Source organism: Nuphar pumila, chromosome 12, assembly GCF_984573655.1.
Source record: "Nuphar pumila chromosome 12, dmNupPumi1.hap1.1, whole genome shotgun sequence".
Lineage (NCBI taxonomy): Eukaryota > Viridiplantae > Streptophyta > Magnoliopsida > Nymphaeales > Nymphaeaceae > Nuphar > Nuphar pumila.
In genome coordinates this window covers 30,505,572-30,527,885 of record NC_143260.1, presented here as the reverse complement: position 1 = coordinate 30,527,885, position 22,314 = coordinate 30,505,572, and the positions used below count along the sequence as shown (strand labels likewise).

Genomic DNA, 22,314 nt, shown 5'->3' with positions numbered 1-22,314 from the left:
TCATCCACAAAAATAACATAATAAGAAAAACCTCCTTTTGAGACAACAGGTGTTGATCCCCAAACATCGGAATGAACAATTTCAAAGGGTTTTGATGAAAACATAGTTCTTTGCTCAAAAGGTAAACTTTTCATTTTTCCGAGAATACAATCATTACAAGAAAATGAACTTTTACATAGGTCTTTTGCAAAATGTAAGTAAGACAACTTGGTGATATTAGGATGACCAAGTCTTTTGTGCCACATGTTTATATCTTTGTTTCGGGCAACATTACAAAAGATTTTGGAACTCGAAGAGATTCCATGTAGTATAAATCGCCTTTTCTAAAGCCTTCCCCAATCAATTTCCCGGACAGACGATCCTGTATTAAACATTTATCACATGAAAATTTAATATCACAACCATGATCCGAGAGTTGAGAAACAAAAAGAAGATTTAAATTAAGTTTAGGTATAAATCTAATTTTTGGAATAAAAAAATCTTGAGTTTCAAAATTACCTATTCCTTTAATTTCAAGAGAAGTTCCATCCGCAGTGAAAACAAAGGATAAAGAAGCATTTTTTGAATAATCGGAAAGTGAAAACATGTTTGGGGACATATGAAAGGATGCACCTGAGTCCAAAAGCCAAGGGACTTTACCTGGAATGGAAGAAGTAGACACGGCGGCACCGGATGTAGCTCCCTTGAGAAGAGGTTGAAGGGCTTCCATTATTTGGTTCAACGAGAGTGACCCACTTGATGATGCCTCTTCCTTTTGTGGTGCGCCGGTGGTGGCCATAGCAAGAAGCTTCTTCCATTTGGGACATACTGGCTTGATATGTCCTGGTTCTTTACAAAAGTGACATATAGTCTTGCTATAGTCCCGCTTCCCTCTTTGTCCACCATCTCCTCCTTGATTTTGGAATTTAAAGTGAGGAGGACGATAGGTCTTTACATTATTTCCGGGTCTTGATACGGCATTAACCTCATTATTTTCTTCATAATTACAAGGAACCATAAGAACACTTGGTCCTTGTTTACATAAATTCATACGAGTCTCCTCACCACTTAATTTGGTGAGAACATCTTCAAGAGAGGGAGGAGTGAATGAGGATAGAAGTGATGACCTTATTTGCTCAAATTCCGGTCTCAACCCATTCAAAAAATTGAAGAAACGATCTTCTTCAAGTTGCTTGTGGCGGAGTTCAATTGCCTCTTCACTCCATTTTGGTTCAAGCATAGAGAGCTCATCCCAAATAGAGGAAAGATCGGCAAAATATTCTCTAATAGACATTTCACCTTGAGTAAGGGAGAGGGCCTTCTTTTGAAGGTAATACTTATGAGATAGGTCTCTTGATGTATACATCTTCTCGAGATAATGCCAAGCTTCCGATGCCTTTTTGAATTTGATAATGTTGGCATTAATCTTCGTTTCGACGGATGCGAAGAACCAAGAAAGAATCTTGAAGTTCTTCATTTCCCATTCGTCGTGTTTCTTTGAGTATTCTTCAAGAGCTTTGATCCTTTCCTCTCCCTCAAGAATCTTGATTTCACTTCCGTCCATTATGGTTATCTTGGGTTCCGGCTCCGGAATTGTTCCTTGCACATAACCCCACAATCCTTTTCCTTTTATGTGGGCCTCCATATTCCCGGCCCAAATATGATAGTTGGACCCATTCAACTTGAAGCCAAGGGCAAAGTGAGACTCTTTCTCACCCATTAAGACGTAGAGAGAAGAAGAAAGAAGACGTACCAATACGATGTTTCAACTTCTTCTTAGCACAAGATCCTTCTAAAATATTTGAGAAGCAAGATCCACCACTTCAATCTCAAAAAATCTGAAGGCACGGTTTTCGAGGCACTCGAACAAAGGCGGATCTCACGATCTCCAATCACCAACCGAGCTCTGATACCATGTGAAATTGTCTACGAAGAGACAATACATAAACAAGCATAAAAACCTTATAAAAGAAGTGCACGAAAACACTCTCACAACACTTGAACAAAATACACAAAAAGTGTATAAATAATAAACATGCAATAATGCATGTATTTCAATATATAAAAGCAAATGCTTGAGACTCTCAAGCTTAGGAAATACAAGGGGGGAACACCCCTATTTATACAAATGTTAGAAGGTGCAAAGGGGGGGCTCCCAAAGGAGTCGTTGGGAGCCCCCAACGACTCTATTGGGGGACCCCCAATGCACTTAAAAGAAATAAAAAATAAAAAGAAAAAAAAGAAATTACAAAAGTAAAAAATAAAAAGAAAATTACAGCATATTCTAAAAGTGAATATGCGCAAAACAGGAAATGACAGAAATGCCCTTTCGGGTAAAAATATATAAATATATATATTTATATATATAGAGATATATGTACATATAATATATTATATGTAAATATATCTCTATGTATATAAATATATATATTTATATTTACAATGATTTTAGGAGCTACATTTTAACAAGTCTACCATTTTCAAGCAAGTGTAGCTTACAGATGAATAACCATACCTCTTTTATTCCCCTGTATGACAAAGAATAGCATATAGCCACACAGTTAGGGCAAAGAATATGCACACACGCACACAGGCTCATACGTGTATGTATGGTGTTGTTGGTGAATGAGTATGCTATTTAGTTATTCCCTATACCATGTAATGAGATATTGCGGAAATATAAAGAGTGCATACAAGCACATACAACAATGAATAAAAGAGAAAATATCACAAGTCCACGAAGGGACAATACAAGCACAAGCCTTTAAGAAGGCAACAATATACAAAGCCTCTTATTGAAAAGAGAGAGGAGCTCTCCAAGATGAGAATACACAAGGGGATCACCCCTATTTATACAAGAGAAGGAGGAGGAAAAAGGAGGGCCAAAGGGCCTCAAAAGGAGAGCCAAAAGGGGGCTCCCATAGAGTCGTTGGGAGCCCCCAACGGTCACATTTGTGACCGTTGGGGGCTCCCGTTGGGGGCTCCAACGACTTCTATGTTGGAGCCCCTTTAGGTCCTCAAAAATAATAAAAAAGAAATGAAAAAAATAAAAAGTAAAAATTACATTTGTTCAAAAAAGAAAAAATAGTTGTTTTCTAAAACAACTGTGAAATTACAAAAATACCCCTATCGGGTATTGATGTAATAAACAAAATTTATATATATATATATGTATATATATATATGTATATATATATATATATATATATATATATATATATATATATATATATATATATATATATATATATATATATATATATATATATATAGGTACATTTTAACACCCCCCCTCAAACTTTACGGGGGAAGGACGGAAAGTTTGCCGAGAAGAAACATGAACCGAGGAGCCGGAAGAGCTTTAGTGAAGAAGTCTGCCAACTGATATTCTGAAGTGACATATGGCAGAGCAATTGTTCCTCGTAAAAATTCGTCACGAATATAGTGGCAATCCATTTCGATATGTTTCGTACGTTCATGAAAAGTATGATTGCTTGCAATATAGATGACACTCTTATTGTCGCAACACAACTTTGAGGCTTCAGTAATATCAACTCCCATATCTTTAAGCAAACTGCGAAGCCATACAAGTTCCATTGTTGTGGTTGCCATTGCCCGGTACTCAGCTTCAGTGGATGATAGTGAAACTTTTTGCTGCTTCTTGCATCGCCAGACAATCAATGAGTCCCCTAAAAAGACACAAAAACCAGTAGTTGAGACTTGATCATTGGGATTACCTCCCCAATCAGCATCAGTATAAGCAAGAAGATTCAAAGGGGAAGAGGAGGATAGAAATAGCCCTTTATTGATGGTATTCCGAATGTAGCGGATGATTCGGAGAACCGCACTCATATGCACGGTTGTAGGAGCATGCTGAAATTGACTGACTGAGTGAACCGCATGAGTGATATCTAGTCTGGTGATGGTTAAATATGTAAGAAACCCAATGAGTTGTCTGTACGGTGTAGGATCTTCCAGAAGAACCCCATCCTCTAACCGCAACTTGGCATTAATAACCTCGGGAGTCTCTACCTTCTTATCATCAGAAATCCCAGACTTAGAACATATATCTGCAGCAAGCTTCATCTGTGACAAAATATATTCTCTAGGAGAATATGCAACCTCAATTCCAAGAAAATATCTGAGAAAACCTAAATCAGACATATCAAAATTATCTTTTAACATATTTTTAACATTAATAATACTACTTTGATCATTTCCAGTGATAATCATATCATCAACATAAAGCAACAAAATTACGATACTAGAACTTGCATTTTTAACAAAAAGAGCAGTGTCAGTATAACAAGAATGAAATCCTAATTTTATCATGATATCACTAAAACGATTATACCAAGCCTTAGGAGCTTGTTTAAGACCATATAATGCCTTTAAAAGCCGAAGTGTTTGACCTTGCTTAATATTTATTCCGGGTGGTGGATCCATATAAACTTCTTCGAGAAATGTTACATCTTTTGAAACATATAATTTATCATTCTTAAAATCATAACATCTATACCCTTTTTGATTTTCACCATATCCAAAAAATACACATTCAATTGCTTTGGGAGATAACTTATCCCTTTTATGTAGTAGGACAAAACATTTGCAACAAAAAATACGAAGTCGATTAAAATCGGGTGAAAACTTAAAGAGTTTCTCATAGGGAGAAGCATTTTTTAACTTAGAAGAGGGCATTCTATTGATTAGATAGGTTGAGGTAAGAACGACTTCCGCCCAAATTTTTTTTGGAATATTTCTAGACACAAGCAATGTTCTAGCGGTTTCTATAATATGCCTATGTTTCCTTTCCGCTAGGCCATTTTGTTGAGGAGTCCTAGGACATGACTTTTGATGACAAATGCCATTTTGGTTTAAATAGTTTTGGAATTCGTGAGATAAGTATTCACCACCGGAATCGGATCTTAAAATAGATATGTTACTTTGAAATTGATTTTGAACCTTTTTATGAAAATCTTTAAAGAAAGTAAATACTTCCGACTTATGACTAAGGAAATAAATCCAAACATACCGAGTAAAGTCATCAATAAACGTAACATAATATGAATAACCCCCTTTAGACATAACCGGAGAAGGACCCCAAACATCCGAATGCACCAATTCAAAAGGCCTTGATGAGAAAAAAGATCTAGTTGGAAAAGGAATAGACTTCATTTTTTCAAAAATGCAATCTTTGCAATTAATTTTTTTTTCCTTACAAAATTTGTTTCCAAAAGGAAAGAAATACATTTTGGAATAACTTGGATGACCAAGTCTTTTATGCCAAGTTTCCATATTTTTTTTTTGGACATAAGAACAAAAAAAGTTTGTAGGGAGATCAAGATGGTCTATATAATAGAGGTCTCCCTTTCTATGGCCTTGCCCAATCCGCTTTCCGGACCGGAGATCCTGCACAAAGCAACCATTAGATGAGAAAGATATTTCACATCCATGGTCGGCAATTTGAGAAACCGAAAAAAGGTTTAAATTTAATTTGGGAACAACTCTTACTTTTGGAATACAAAAATTTTGAGAATCTTTAAAAGAGCCAATACTTGAAATTTTCAAAAAGGTTCCATCGGCCGTTGAGACACAAGAGTCCTTTGAATTGATGCAAACATCACTAAGTGCATTCTCATGAGGGGTCATATGAAAAGAAGCTCCGGAATCAAGGATCCAAGAATACGTACCGGGTGATGATGTTGAAGCAATGGCCGCACCCGATGTGGAGGAAGAAACTTTAAGCATTTGTTGGATAGCCATAGATATTTGTCCAAGAGTTTCTTTAATGTCATTGTTTTTGCCTTCATCTTCTTTGGAGGTGGTTTCTTCAAGAGAGGCTACTTTAGGCTTGAAGGCTCCCATAAGCTTTGGACAAACGGGTCTAATGTGACCCGGCTCATTGCAATAATGACAAACAATCATTTTTCTTCCTCCATTGTAGTTCCCTTGTTTCCCAAAATGAGGAGGCTTATAGGTTCTAACATTGTTACCCGGTTTGGATACGGCAAGGACTTCATCAACATGCTTACTCATGCCAAGCCTTGTCTCCTCTTGAGTGATTTCGGCAATAGCATCCTCAATAGGAGGAAAAATAGATCTATGGAGAAGTGAGGATCTCACTTGCTCAAATTCGGGGCGTAGCCCAAAAAGAAATTGAAACAATCGCTCTTGTTCCATTTGTTTTTGTCTTAAATCAACATCTTCCATAGAAACCCACTTTGGCTCTAAAAGAGCCAATTCATCCCATAGTGGGTTAAGGGCACTATAGTAGTCTTGAATGCTAGAATCACCTTGCTTGGTGGTTCTAACTTTTTCTTGCAAGAAGTATGCTCTTGCAAGATCCTTTTGGGTATACATACCCCTCATAAAGGACCAAGTCTCATTGGCTCTACGAAATTTAGCTATATTAGCACATACCTTAAGCTCCACATTGTTCATAAACCACGCAAGGATTTTTGCGTGATTGCTTTCCCAATCTTCTACTTCCTTTTGATGATTTTCAATGGCCTTGAGACGAACATCTCCCTCAAGAGCTTTTTCTTGATCTTCTTCCATTTTTGTGAGCATAAGCTTAGGTTCCGGAACGGTCCCCATGACATAACCCCAAAGCTTCTTCCCTTTGAGATTATTCTCCATTGCCGATGCCCACATCATATAGTTCTTTCCATTGAGTTTGAAAGAAAGATCAATCTTTGTCTCCATGATGTTGCCAAGAAGTGAGAAGATGTCCACCAGAATAAGAGATACACAAACCACACCTTTCCTTCAAGAATCGAGTGGCTCTGATACCATGTAATGAGATATTGCGGAAATATAAAGAGTGCATACAAACACATACAACAATGAATAAAAGAGAAAATATCACAAGTCCACGAAGGGACAATACAAGCACAAGCCTTTAAGAAGGCAACAATATACAAAGCCTCTTATTGAAAAGAGAGAGGAGCTCTCCAAGATGAGAATACACAAGGGGATCACCCCTATTTATACAAGAGGAGGAGGAAAAAGGAGGGCCAAAGGGCCTCAAAAGGAGAGCCAAAAGGGGGCTCCCATAGAGTCATTGGGAGCCCCCAACGGTCACATTTGTGACCGTTGGGGGCTCCAACGACTTCTATGTTGGAGCCCCTCTAGGTCCTCAAAAATAATAAAAAAGAAATGAAAAAAATAAAAAGTAAAAATTACATTTGTTCAAAAAAGAAAAAATAGTTGTTTTCTAAAACAACTGTGAAATTACAAAAATACCCCTATCGGGTATTGATGTAATAAACAGAATTTATATATATATATATATATATATATATATATATATATATATATATAATAGGTACATTTTAACATACCACACTCACTCGGTTTGAAAAAAATGTGCTCTAAAGTTGGTGAGTCTACACATCTTCCTTTCCATGTGCAACAAATTGTTTCTTTTTTTTTTGTTAAATAAATTTAAGCCATGTTTTTGGACCCTCCCATGATCTTTGCCACAATATACTGTTCTCAGACTGTGGGGTGAGGCATGATCTTTTCATAGAGGCCTCAAGGCCATCTCTGTGTTTTTCTCATGTAGGTGCCTTATTTTCATCACAACATTTAAAAGCATCATAGGTTAAATTATATTGTACAGAATATACATGTACATAAAGTTTTACTTTTTCTCTCTTGCATAGTTCTGAGGTTGGTGATTTTGGTATTGAAGGTGGTGATGGTGATGGTGATGGTGATTGGTGATGGTGGTCTTAATACTTAAGAAAGGGTAGTAGTGGCAGTAGTGTTGGTGGTGTTATTGAAGAAGGAAAATAGTGGTAGTGGTTGTGGTGGTGGTGAAGAAAGGGTAATAACAATGGTGGTGGTGGTGATGCTAACAATGATGAAGAGTGGTAATGGTGGTGGCGAAGAAGGGGTAGTTATGATGGTGGTGGTGGTGATGGCAGTGAAGAAGAAAAGGTGGTGGTGGAATGGTGAAGATGCATAGAAATAGAAAAGAAAGAGGTCCCTCTTGTTCTATAAAAGGGGTGGTTTCTATTTTTATTTGTCAAAAGTTCTAAACTTGCTTAAAAAAAGTAAAAATATAACTTCGAAGCATGAAAAGTTGCTATTTAAAATAAATATAAAAGAAGCCATTTATAAATACATGCAAACAAGGGTTATTTTTCTCCTCTATCCTTTTCTGGAAGTGCCTTTTCATTTTTTGTAAGTTATTTTTTTTCTTTTTTTCTATGATAGATACTTGGAAAAAGACACTGTTCTTGGCATCAAATAAAATGTAGTACTTAGATTTCAGTCTCTTCAATGCTTTTTCCCATTAAATTCTGTGATGAATAAGGTCTTCATTTCTTACCACATGAATGTAAAAGTATCTTTAACAAGATACTATAATCGATGGAACAATATAAATGTATGAACATACACACACCAAGAACACTTGGAACACTTGTGCTCAAAAGCACAAATCACCAAATCACAAATGTGCAAATGCACTCATAAGTTTCATAAACAATAAAAAGGTTGGGCAATAATCCCCAACACCCTTTAGAGAAATACAAGAGGGAGTGCCCATATTTATAGGGCATTAGGAGACCTTGGAGGGGGCTCCACATAGTCGTTGGAGCTGTGACCGTTGGAGGGGGTCCAACGACTAGTGTGTTGGGCCCCTCCCAAGGTAAGTACAATGCTTTAATAAAAAGAAAAAAAGGAAATAAAGAAAAAGAAAAGGAAAATACAAAACATATTCGTAAAAAGAATATGTGTAAAATACCTAAACTACCCCTAAGACTAAAGATAGGAATATATATATTTTATATATATAATCGGTAAATACATATACATATATATAATATATGTATATGTATTACCTTATATATATAAAATATATATATGAAATTACAAGCTTGATTTACATAATTTAACACCCCCCCCTCAAACTTAGGGCAAGATGACCGATAGTTTGCCAAGAAGGAAGTTGAACCGCGGAGCGCACAAGGCTTTAGTAAAGAAATCTGCCAACTGGTATTCGGAGGTGACATAAGGGAGATCAATGACTCCCTGGAGATATGTTTCACGAACATAGTGACAGTCCATTTCGATGTGTTTAGTCCGCTCATGAAAGGTGTGATTTTTCGCAATGTAGATTGCACTCTTGTTGTCACAACACAGCTTGGTGGGCCCTTCAATTGTGATCCCCATGTCTTCCATCAGTTGATGAATCCAAACAATCTCCATGGTAGTAGTTGCCATAGCACGATATTCAGCTTCAGTTGAGGAGAGCGACACCTTTTGTTGCTTCTTGCATCTCCACGAAATTAGTGAGTCTCCTAATAATACACAAAAACCAGTGGTGGAGTGACGGTTATTTGGGTCACCTCCCCAATCAGAGTCAGTATAAGGAATCAATTTTAAATCGGATGAAGAGGACAAGAAAACTCCCTTATTTAGAGTACCCTTTATGTATCTTACGACTCACAAGATGACACTTATGTGAACGAATGTAGGCGCATGCTGAAACTGACTTGCAGTATGGACTGCATGAGATATATCTGGTCTGGTAATACTCAGATACATCAAAAATCCTACAAGCTGTCTGTAGGGTGTAGGATCCGAAAGAGGAACCCCATCATCAATTTTCATTTTTGCCCCTACTACTGCAGGAGTTTCACAAATCTTCTCATCTGTAATACCTGACCTGTCAATGATCTCAGAAGCAAGCTTAGTTTGAGATAAGAAATATCCTCTAGGAGAGTATGCTACTTCAATCCCCAAAAAGTAAGTTAGGAAACCCAAATCAGACATTTCAAATTTATCTTTCAAGATAGATTTTATACTTTTAACCCCTTTAGAATCATTCCCAGTGATGAGCATGTCATCAACATATAATAATAAAATCACAATCCCTGCATTGGATTTTTTAACAAATAGAGCGGTGTCAGTAAAGCAAGAAACAAATCCATTTTCGATCATTACAGAGTTAAACCTATCATACTAGGCCTTGGGGGCTTGTTTTAGGCCATAAAGTGCTTTTTGAATACGAAGCACTTTTCTCTTGGGAGTCTCCATTCCAGGTGGAGCATCCATATAAACTTCTTCGTTTAAATCACCATTTAAAAAAGCATTTTTAACATCCATTTGTTAGATGCTCCATTTGTTGATAGAAGCAACGATTATAAGACATCAGACAGTGACCATACGAGCTACATGAGCAAAAGTTTCTTCATAGTCAATACCATACTCTTGACTATATCATTTTGCGACTAATCGAGCTTTATATCTTTCAAGGGATCCGTCACTTTTAGTCTTTACTTTGAAAACCCATTTGCACCCTATTGTTTTCTTACCTTTAGGAAGATTTTGAAACTCCCAAGTTTTAGCTTTTCTCAGAGCTTCAAGTTCATTGTCCATTGCACTAATCCACTCAGGGTACTTTTGTGCTTCTTCAAAATTTCTAGGTTCTATATAAGAATGAATGACACTAAGACACACTCTATATTTAGGTGAAAAAGAGTCATAGGAAATAAACCTAGAAGGAGTCTTTCTACTTCTTTCGGTTGTATGAGGGATTACTTCGTTCTGAGGAGCACTTGGACCAGTATCATCATATCTTTTAAGAGCACTTCTAAAGTTGTTTCGATCTCTATGAGTATAGGTGATAGGGTCTCTAGGTAACCCTTCATCAATATGTTGATGTGATGAAGAGAGCAAGGGAATGTTTTCCTCAGTTTCAAATTCATTTAAGTTACCTTGATCTGACTAATTATCACTAGAATCATCGTCTTTATTCAGTAAATCAAATAGAAAAGAATAGTCCACATTCTCATTATGAGATTCACAACGTTCGAATCCACTAAGATTTTCCAAAAAACTCACATTTCTGGAAACATATAGCTTATTACTTTTGACATCATAACAACGAAAACCCTTTTGGGTTTCAGAATAGCCAAGAAAGACACAAGGAATGACCTTAGGAGAAAGTTTGTCATTCTTATTAGTAAGAACAAAACATTTACATCCAAAGACCCTTAACCTGCTATAATCAGGTTCCTTCTTGTATAATTTTACAAAGGGAGAAATTTTGCCTAAATTTTTCGATGGAAGTCTGTTTATCAGATAGACAGAGGTAAGGGCTGCCTCAACCCAGAGATTCTTTGGAATGTTTTGTGAAATGAGTATGGTCCTAGTTGTTTCAATGATGTGCCTATGCTTTCGTTCGGCTAACCCATTTTGTTGAGGGGTTTTCGGACAAGATTTTTGGTGAAGAATACCAAAATTTTCAAGATAACTTTTGAATTCATTTGAGAGGTATTCTCCTCCAGAGTCAGACCTAAGGATTTTTAGGGATCCATTGAATTGATTTAGAATCATCATATGAAAACTTTTAAAAGTTGAAAAAACTTCATGTTTATGTTTAAGGAAATAAATCCAACAAAACCTAGTGTAGTCATCCACAAAAATCACATAGTATGAAAATCCTCCCTTGGACATCACAGGAGCCGGACCTTATACATCAGAATGAACAATTTCAAAAGGTTTTGTCGTAAACATGGATCTTTGAGAAAAAGGCAAACACTTCATTTTCCCAAGAATACATTCATTACATATAAAATCACTTTTACAAAGATGTTTAATAAAAGGCAAATAGGAGATTTTAACAATATTGGGATGACCCAATCTCTTATGCCATACATGAATATCTTTGTTTTGAACAACATTACAAAATTGACTCTTGGGAACTTGAAGAAAATCAACGTAATAGAGGTCTCCTCTTCTAGAGCCTTCCCCAATCAATCTCCCGGACTGGCGATCCTGTATCCAACATTTATTAGAAGAAAACTTTATATCGCAACCATGGTCCGAGAGTTGGGAGACGGAAATGAGATTTAAATTAAGTTTTGGGGTAAGACGAATTTTTGGAACAAAAAAATCTTGTCTTTCAAAATTGCCTATTCCTTTAATCTCAAGAGGTGTTCCATCCGCGGTTGAGACAAAGGATGGAAGAGAATTTTTAGAAAAATTTGAAAGAGAGCAAGTACTTGGGGTCATATGAAAGGATGCCCCGGAATCTAAAAGCCAAGATGTCTTACCGAGGGAAGAAGAGGACATAGTGGCTCCAGAAATGCCTCCCTTGAGAAGAGGTTGCAAAGCATCTACGATTTGTTGAAGAGAAAGAGGCTCACTTGATGATGGTCGTTCTTCTGCTTAGGATGCCATAGCCGTTGCAATTAATTTTTTCCATTTAGGACATATAGGTTTGATATGTCCTGGTTCTTTACAAAAGTGGCAAGTTAGTTTGCTATAGTCCCTTTTGCCATACCGATCATTTCCTCCTTGATTCTTGAAATGAGGAGGTCTATAGGTCTTCATGTTATTCCCGGGTCTTGACACGACATTAACCAATTCACCATCTTCTTGAGTGGAAGAGGTAACAAGAATGCTAGGATTATTCTTGCTAATCCCCATACGGGTTTCTTCACCACTTAGCTTGGTGATAACATCTTCAAGGGAGGGAGATGTAAAAGCGAAAAGAAGAGAGGACCGAACTTGTTCAAATTCGTGTCTAAGACCGTTTAAAAAATTGAAGAACCGGTCTTCCTCAAGTTGTTTGTGCCTTAATTCGATAGCTTCTCCACTCCATTTTGGTTCAAGGATGGCAAACTCGTCCCAAATAGAGGATAATTCGGCAAAGTACTCCCGAATGGTCATATGATTTTGTTGGAGGGTTAAAGCCCTCTTTTGGAGAAAGTATTTGTGAGATAAGTCTCTTGAAGTGTACATTTTCTCAAGATACAACTAAGCTTCGAAAGCTTTTTTAAATTTGATGATATTGGCGTTTATCTTGGTCTCAACGGATGAAAAAATCCAAGATAAGATCTTGAAGTTCTTCATTTCTCAATCATCATGCCTTTTAGAATATTCTTCAAGAGCCTTTTGTCTCTCATCCTCTTCAAGGATCTTAATATCTCCTCCTTCAATGATGGTGATTTTGGGTTCCGGTTCCGGTATTGACCCATGAATGTAACCCCAAAGCCCCTTTCCTTTAATGTGGGCTTCCATATTACCGGCCCAAATATGATAGTCTGAGCCATTAAGCTTAAACCCAAGAGAGAAATGGGAGTCTTTTTCGCCCATTAGAGAGGAAAGAAGACAAGAAACAATACGTACCTTAAGTATTTTCCGCGTCTTTCTTGATAAAAGAGGCTTCTAAAATATTGCCCGAAGAAGATGATCCACTTCAATCTCAAAAAGCTTAAAGGCACACTTTTCAAGATACTCAAAACGGAGGAAAATCACAATTCTTCTTCTTCAACGAGGCTCTGATACCATGTAAAAGTATCTTTAACAAGATACTATAATCGATGGAACGATATAAATGTATGAACATACACACACCAAGAACACTTGGAACACTTGTGCTCAAAAGCACAAATCACGAAATCACAAATGTGCAAATGCACTCATAAGTTTCATAAACAATAAAAAGGTTGGGCAATAATCCCCAACACCCTTTAGAGAAATACAAGAGGGAGTGCCCATATTTATAGGGCATTAGGAGACCTTGGAGGGGGCTCCACATAGTCGTTGGAGCCCCTCCAACGGTCACAAATGTGACCGTTGGAGGGGGTCCAACGACTAGTGTGTTGGGCCCCTCCCAAGGTAAGTACAATGCTTTAATAAAAAGAAAAAAAGGAAATAAAGAAAAAGAAAAGGAAAATACAAAACATATTCGTAAAAATAATGTGTAAAATACCTAAACTACCCCTAAGACTAAAGATAGGAATATATATATTATATATATATCATCGGTAAATACATATACATATATATAATATATGTATATGTATTACCTTATATATATAAAATATATATATGAAATTACAAGCTTGATTTACATAATTTAACAATGACACACTATGACCGGTCACAAATATCTACTATATTTTGAAATGTGATAATGTCATGATATTTTCAGTAAGCAAGATTGATGATAACTCATCATGATATTTCAAAAAGTCCTTTTCAGTATATTTTAATATTATCATTAATGTATGATAAAAATTAAAAAACTATCAAACTATTTGGACCTTTAGTTTTTCCAATTTAATACACTCCTTTCTAGGATTCAAGAATCCTCTATTTTTTATATTTACTACGTTTTAAATTTTTCATGAAATTACAATAACAATGTATTATTTTCGATTTTTTTTTTCTTAAAGAAACTTAGAGTATTCTGAATTTCTTTTGCAAAGAAAAGCAGCTGTTTTAATTTTTTCTTGTGGAATGCCTCATTGAGAAGTTGCAAATACTAGGGTTGCATGTCAGCTTAGTCCAAGTGGGGCTGCACAACGAGCCGAGCTAGCTCGGGCTCGACTCGTTTAAACAGGCTCAGACTCGTCCGAGTAAGTAAACAAGCCGAGTATGATCACTCTTGTTCTATTAAGCTCAATTAGCCTGATTAAGCTTGGCTAATAGAGTGATATAGAGGCTAGATCTAGGATATGTAGATTTTTTGTTGAATAATAAGTATAAAAAGAGGTTTTATCAAGTGGGTAGGGTGTTGGTCATTTGTGTAGGAGGTCTGAGGTTCAAATACCGCCTTCTATCCCTTGTTTTAATTATTTTTTTAAGTGAATCAATTCGGCTTGAGCCAAGCCGAGCTCGAACCCAAGACGAGTTTGTACACTTAAAATTCATGCCTGGCTCAACAGAGCTAAAGCTCAGCTCGAGCTCGGCTCATGTGCACCCTTAAGTTCAAGTGTGGGCTGTTTGGAACTAAGCTCAATACATAATCTGCCAGGTTTATAAAACAAACACACACACATACCCAGAGACATGTATGTAAGCGCAAGTATATGTGTAACTTTATGGAGAGGTGGCCAGAGGAACCATACTTTCTAACCATTAGGCTCTATATCCTTTCTATGTTAACATGTATTTTATGGTGCACATATTAATCACATCTAAAACAAGCTTACTGATCAGAATTAAATGCAACAATTGCACACTTTTCTTTGTTGATGTCCAACCGTGAGACTATTGCAAAGACCTTCAATGTAACCAGGTCTTGCATATTTTTTGGAATCAAAGCCGTCCAGAAGACAAGAATATTGTCATCAAATTGGATGACTGTCTGCAGGTTTGTACTTGATAGTCTAGTCCTTCTATGAAACCAATCTCTCTAGCTTTCTTAAATAATGTTGGCCAACCTTCTAATGCAGTATTAAATGGGAGAGGGTATCCTTGTCTCAGTCTGAAAATTCTGAAACACTCGCCACCAATGCCATCACTATTAACACAATAGGGGCATTTGTTACCAGATTTTTCACCTTCTAATCCGTGTCATTGAACCCCATCACCATGTTGGAAAACAAATACTCCCAACATATAGAGTCAAAAGCTTTAACTAATCACCTTTGAGAAGGAATGCATGCCTTTTAGATATCTTGATTGAGGGAATGCAATTATCCATACTTGACTGCCACCTCTGAGATCACACTGATATGGTGAAATATTATCATTCATCACTGGTTAAGCCTTAGAGCTAGGATTGTAGTCACCAATTTGTACAATCTCCCCAATGATGAAATTGGCCTGTATCTATTAGGGTGCATTTGATGGTGCTGAAAATTTCTCCACTGCGGATAAACTTTTGCTTTTCATGTGGGTCACATGCATGCCATCAAATGCAACAAAATTGTCCACTTCTTTGTTGGGCTGCCAAGAGACATCATTTTCAAAAAATGAGTGTTACTGAGATGCGTATGCTTCGATGGATGTGTGGAAATACACTAAAAGATAAGATTCAGAACGAGGAAATACGTAAGAAGGTAGGCGTTGCATCCATTGAAAATAAGATGAGTGAGAATCGTTTACGATGGTTTGGGCATATTTGGCGAAGGCCTAATGATGCTCCGGTTAGAAGGATGGAGAAATGGGAAAATCTATTAGCTAAAAGAGGTCGGGGTAGGCCTAAGAAGACTTGGATGGAGATGATAAGAAAGGATATGAATGCTTTGAACCTCACCGAGGACATGACATTGGATAGAAATGATTGGAGGAGAAGGATTCATGTGGAGGACCCAAAATGATTTTCTTTTTGGTTCATATCGCCGACCCCAATTGTTTGGGATGAAGGCATTGTTGTTGTTGTTGTATTTTCCACTTAATGCCTTAAAACATGGTGAAAAAGTCGGAGTGGGAACACCTTAAGCATTTTGCCATTTGGGTAGAACTCCACAAATTACAGCAAGTCCTTTTTAACAGTCCTAGAAAAAACTTGAAAATTTTCAGTGCCAACACTTTTGGTCTTTCGGCTTTGCCTTTGGCTAAAGACCAGAGGGCTTTTCTAACCTCAGTTTGAATAAAAATCTCATCCAATTTTCATTACCTTAGGATGTCTCTGATGGAGCATTGTGCAAGGGTGGTTATTGGCAGAGGAAAGAATGGTGAGAAAGTAACAAGGATGGATTGCTAATTACCTATCCTTTTTGAGTTGTATCGCACTCGTCAAGTATGTTTTGGCAACAATTCTATCATTTTTAATGGATATTTACAAAATTCTTGACATAATTGTAAAGAAAATTTCAGAACACATGAAGGCCTTTTTATTGAAGGGTCCTTTAAGTAATAGTGACAGTTCCAAAAGTAAAGTGGAATTTGAATCATCTCACCTATTGATTTTGGAGGCCTGGGTGTTAAAAACACACACTTTGTAGGAGGCAACACTGGCAAAATGGTGGTGGCTATTGTAATAATCCCTAGCCAATATTGTTGAGCTTATTGAGCTTTAGTGGGCCTAAGCTTAGGCTTCAAATCTTGTTTATATAAATAAATCTATTTTATATTGAGCCAGCTTGTTTACTAACAAAAAAACTCCAACTGAACTTTACTGAGCTGAGCTGGAGCTTCTCATGAGAAGCTTGGCTCATTAAGCACCCCGATATCATGACTAGTGAGTAGAAATGACCATGGTATCCATACACCAAAGATTCAAACATTTCGTCCACTTGAGGTGGTAAAGAAACAAACTTGTTTACAAAACAATTGTGGTTCAAGTATGATAAAACCCCAGAATTACCAGAATTGGTGGTGGGTCTAGATGCATGTGTTGACGTATCACAAGAATTACTACAGGACAGCTTGAACCTTGCCTTGAAATACAAATATCTCGTTCTATCTTAGTTTTCCTTTGTATCTAAGCATTTTATGGATACCTATTTGATTTGTTCCTCATAAGTTTGATGTTTGTGGATGTTAAAACCATGCTAGATGCATATACAAGGTGCTTATTGCTTCGTCTAGTAAGCTTGATATGTTTCCTATGTATTGTGCTTTATCTTTCATGAACAATTCTGTTTCAGCTTTGCAATTAGAGAGTTTGTCTTCGGGAGGTCTGAGCACACCAGAGAAAAGTGGACATGTGCAAGAAATTTCAAAAGGTCAAGAAACTATTCAAGGGTTTCTCCAGTCTTGTACCAAGAAGGAACTTGCACACTCTGGAAAGGATAAGAAGATTTCAGGCATTTCAAAACTTGCATCTAAATCAATGGGTACCAAAGGATGCAAGAATCAAGAAAACCGGAAAACTTCAAGTCAGACAATATCAAACAGCAATCAGATTGCTTCAAAAAAACAGCAGAGGAAAGGGGAAAATCCTGTTCACCTTCCATCCATAATAGATGTGTCCTCTGATGTCAGTGGTACCAGTAGTTGGGTCTGTAAAAACTCTGCTTGCAGAGCAACTTTAAGCTTAGATGACACATTTTGTAAGAGGTGCTCATGTTGCATCTGCCACTTGTTTGATGACAACAAGGATCCAAGCCTTTGGTTTGTCTGTTCATCTGAATCCAGTGGAGGAGATTCATGCGGTTTATCATGCCACATTGAATGCGCTCTTCAGCACCAAAAAGCAGGAATAGTTGATCTTGGGCAATTGATGCAACTGGATGGTAGTTATTGTTGCCCATCCTGCGGAAAAGTCTCGGGAATAATTGGGTGACTGTTCTTGTACCTTATGGCGACCTTATGCCTTCTGTGTTATGCAATTCCTTTTGCATCGCTTAATTGAAGTTGCTTATACATTAAAGCATTGTTACTTCATCAGCCAATTTGAACTAGTGTCATTTCAGTGCGGTTTGTATTCTCTGGTTAACTAATTAGCCATGCATAGTTAAAGATCATTTCTTTTTAGAGTTGGTTTCATGCCTTTACACTGATTTTTTGATTTTTTGTAAATTAATAGAATAAAGGATTATTGAAAACTGTCTGCAACATTGAATACACTGGGAAGCTACCTACGCTAGCAAAGACCCATGAAACACCTAGCTGCACAGAACATGTAAAAGCACTACATATGTGAGAAATAACAAATAATCTCTTTCAAGCCCATCTCTTTTGCATGTGGTTACTGTTCATATTAAATGTAACCTCCTCCTTGTCTCACTATATGAAGGCTAAACCTAGTTTTGAAATCAGAGTCATTTGAAAAATATTTGGAACTTCCACTTCAAATTTTCCACCAAGAGTACAAAGGCATCCTTGGAATTTCAGTTGCATTCGAACTAAGATATGTTTTTCTCTCAACTGAACAGAAGATGCCTATGTACCTGTCTTGTTTTGCTGTGTCATTATGTCATTTTGATTCCTCATCAGCTTTTTGTGAGTTGGATGTCCTGAGGGTTTAGGCATGTCAAAATGCTTAGATTAATTTTTGCAGATCTAAATGATTTGTCTTGGAAGCAGTGTAATTCAGAGTCTATCTCAGTCTTGTTTTCTGTTTTTCTTTTTTCTTCCTTGTTACATCTATTGCAACATCCATGCAGTAGTCTTTTAGTTTGAGGGAATGTTGCTCATTTCAAATATATCTATGTTGCCCTAGGAAAATAATAAATTTATGTAAAACATACAAAAGTAAAAAAATGGGCGGAGCCAAAAATGAAAAATCTCACGTGCATGTTAATCTATGTCACAGTAATGCTCCAGTTTACTTCTGTGATTTGTTCCCTTATATGAACCCAATTTGCTCTTGTGAGGTGTCGCCTTATCTATTTAATGATAAAGTATGCAAAAACAGTTCTATGCCTTTTTAGTGGTATCCATGTGATGGGCATCCATTTTGCATTTTCTTCATCAAACCTTAGATTTCTGGCAAATTCTGGTTTGTCCATTGGCTTTTTCAACTTTATCCCATATGTATATTTTGAACCCAGACTGATTGTTTAGGTCACCAAGAGCCAAATTTTACTCGTTTTTTCATTTATTGTTTACTAAGGTTCTACAGAATGTGATTTGTTTGTCTTCTCTTTGCTTCTGTGAAGGTGTTGGAAGAAACAATTGGCTATTGCAAAAGATGCACGTCGTGTTGATGTTCTTTGCTACCGTATATCCTTAAGTTACAGGCTGCTTGACGGAACATCTTGTTTCAAAGACCTGCATGACATTGCAAGTGATGCAAAAAGCAAGCTCGAAACTGAGGTTGGTCCTGTGAATGGAATGTCTGCTAGGATGGCTCGTGGCATCGTTAGCAGGCTATCAGTTGCTGGTGATGTTCAGAAACTCTGTGCTGTTGCTATTGAGAAAGCTGAAGCTTGGCTTAGTTCTGCTTGTCATTCTCGCCCAAATCAAAGCGGTGATACTTTTATTCTGTCTGATTTGTCTATATGAACAACTTTCATGCTTTATCAACATGACTGCGAAGCTTGATTTTGGCTTTTCCCCTTTGCACTGCAGAAGATTCGCTTCCTGCGGCTTGCAGGATCCAGTTTGAAGATGTTACATCATCGTCTCTGGTGATTATCCTTAAAGATCCATGCTCAGGTTCATCGGATAACATCCACGGATACAAGCTATGGTACTGCAAAAGTCGAGAGCAGACACACCAAAAAGAACCCATCTGCATCTTCCCAAAATCTCAGAGAAGGATTCTAATCTCAAACTTGCAGCCATGCACAGAGTACACATTTAGAATAATTTCGTTCACAGAGGTTGGAGACTTGGGCCACTCTGAATCTAAGTGCTTTACCAAGAGTGTGGAGATAATCCACAAGTATTCTGACCCTGCAGTGGCCCCTGACAATTTGGGGATTGGTGGTAGTTCCACCAGATCAAAAAGAGACTCTAGGACAATGAATGCTTCCTCCGGGTTTAAGGTCCGAGACCTAGGCAAGATCTTGCGAGTAGCATGGGCACAAGAACAGGGCTGCTATGATGAGTTCTGTGATGCAGATAAGGACTGTGCAGAAATTTATGATGGGATTGATTCGATGAAGCAAGAAACTGCAGAGGAACCACACCTTAGTTCTTGTACCCTTGATCTAAATGTTGTCTGCGTCCCAGATCTGAATGCTGACCTGTCTCCACCATTGGATTGTTCAAGGGATGAAGGCAGCTCAGAGCGGGTGATTGAAGCTGAAGAAGATGATCTCTCTCATGGGAAGGAGAAGAATTCACGGGCTGGAGCCAATGGAAGTGGTGATTCACACTGGTTAATAAGGCCACTGAAGGAAATTCCAGCTGTTGAGTTACAGACAAGGTTTTGCAATAAACAAATGCTTAATGGGAATGAAGAAGCGTATGATTGTGATAGTACTCTGATTAACGGTTCACCGTTGAGATTTGCTGGTAGGTCTGGATTTCTGGATGGGAACTATGAGTATTGTGTGAAAATTATTAGATGGTTGGAACGAGGAGGTCACCTCGAGAAGGATTTCAGAATGAAGTTTTTGACATGGTTTAGCCTAAGGTCGACCGAAGAGGAAAGGAGGGTGGTTAGCACATTTATTCAGACTCTCATTGATGATCCTAGCAGCTTGGCTGGTCAATTGATGGACTCATTTTTAGACATCATCTCTAACAAGCGAGCCCGTAATGGGTTCTGCAGCAAGCTGTGGCATTAACACCAGATAAACCGGAGCTGGATAGAAAGTTGCCAGCTTTCAATTCTTTTTCCCAGCAGGGTGATTCTTTTTCCTCCCCTCATTTTCCAGCTGCTTTTCTTATTGCTCTCTACAAGCATTGCTAATGATTTCACTGGATTTCCCTGCTTGCTGCCTGTGGAGAAGGTTCCTCAATTATTCAATGTCTTGGAGTGGTTCACTGAAATTGAAATTGACAGTACCACCCCAAGTGATTTGTCCATGCTTTTTTACTGTCATTTGGCTCATTGAAATAGTTTATGCTGTGAATTATTCTTAATATTCCTTAATACTTTTCTCATTCAAATTGGCATTTGCATGAAAGTGTACTTGCACGTGGATCATGTGAAATGTTGTTGAATGCATCACACAGATTGGTGTGCTGATAGCAAATAGTGAGTGGCTTCAATTTGTATATTGTGGTGCCTCAACAACAGCGCGTTTCTCCTGTAGCTGGCCCCAGAAATACTCATGAATATGTGGTGAATGCCATCTCACTCAGAAACGGTGGTGTTGGTTGGCATGCCTTCCCCATTATATGTATAGATATAGTTCCCTTCTGTAATAGCAGGCTAACTTCAGATTCAGCTCTCTCTCTCTCTCTCTCTCTCTCTGCAAAAGCGATTGATGAGTAAGAGCTTTACAAAGAGCAAGTGGTTACCCTTCACATATGATAGCTTTTCTCATTGTTTTTTAAGGAAACTCTTTAATTTTCTTTCATAGGAAATTGTTTGGGGAAGGCCCCTTACCTTTATTGGAAAGTATAAACATGAGCAATACAAAACAACAAAAACCGGTTGTGTGAGTGTGTGTGTGTGGGTGTGGGGGGGACGGGGGCCAGCTATTCTACCAAAAAATCCGGTCCCCAATATTTACATCAAAATGCAGGAGACACACTTCCAACGATGGGGTTTCCATTAAAGACTGCATCTGGGCATAAGAGCCGCCAGAACAGTATGGTCCCTGCTGGGGGGCCATCTCCTAATGGAGATGGCCTTGAGCCATCTTCTGCTGGCAATATTTGAGCAGGAGATGGAAACGTTTCCCAATGGGGCTTCCAACCTGCCCAATACTTCTTCTAGAAGCGGCACATCTGGCACAAGGAGCTCCATCCTCTCATAAGTTACACCAGCTAAGATATAGTTACCTGAGGCATCGCTCACACAGAACGACAGTTTCAAACACCCATTCAAATTGGAAGCTGAATGTCTGTGCCTTGAGCTTGGTCTCGGGGGCAAGTGTCGGGTCTAATGCCAAACTTTATCCAAGCCTTGACCACTACGGCTTCTTCCTTGGACCATGGGAGACTCGTCATCTTCAATGCACAGGCTGCCTACACCTCTGAGACCATCTTACCATAAGAATAGATGTCAGAGTCGTGAGCGATCCTATTTCTTATGCACCAAATCTTTCACAGCAGTGTGTTGAAAACCAATTT

At 37.8% G+C, this 22,314-nt stretch overlaps 1 protein-coding gene across 1 annotated transcript in view; it reads left to right on the top strand.

Annotated features, from left to right (window-relative positions):
* Positions 1-21,200, top strand: part of LOC149820503 (VIN3-like protein 1) — a 40,544-nt gene extending 19,344 nt beyond the window's left edge. Inside the window, exons 3-5 of the mRNA XM_089982742.1 lie at positions 17,325-17,958; positions 19,281-19,591; positions 19,693-21,200. Of these exons, the coding sequence (XP_089838868.1) occupies positions 17,325-17,958; positions 19,281-19,591; positions 19,693-20,858 (2,111 nt within the window). The 3' untranslated portion in view covers positions 20,859-21,200. The remainder of the gene's footprint in view (positions 1-17,324; positions 17,959-19,280; positions 19,592-19,692) is intronic.
* The last annotated feature ends 1,114 nt before the right edge of the window (positions 21,201-22,314 follow it).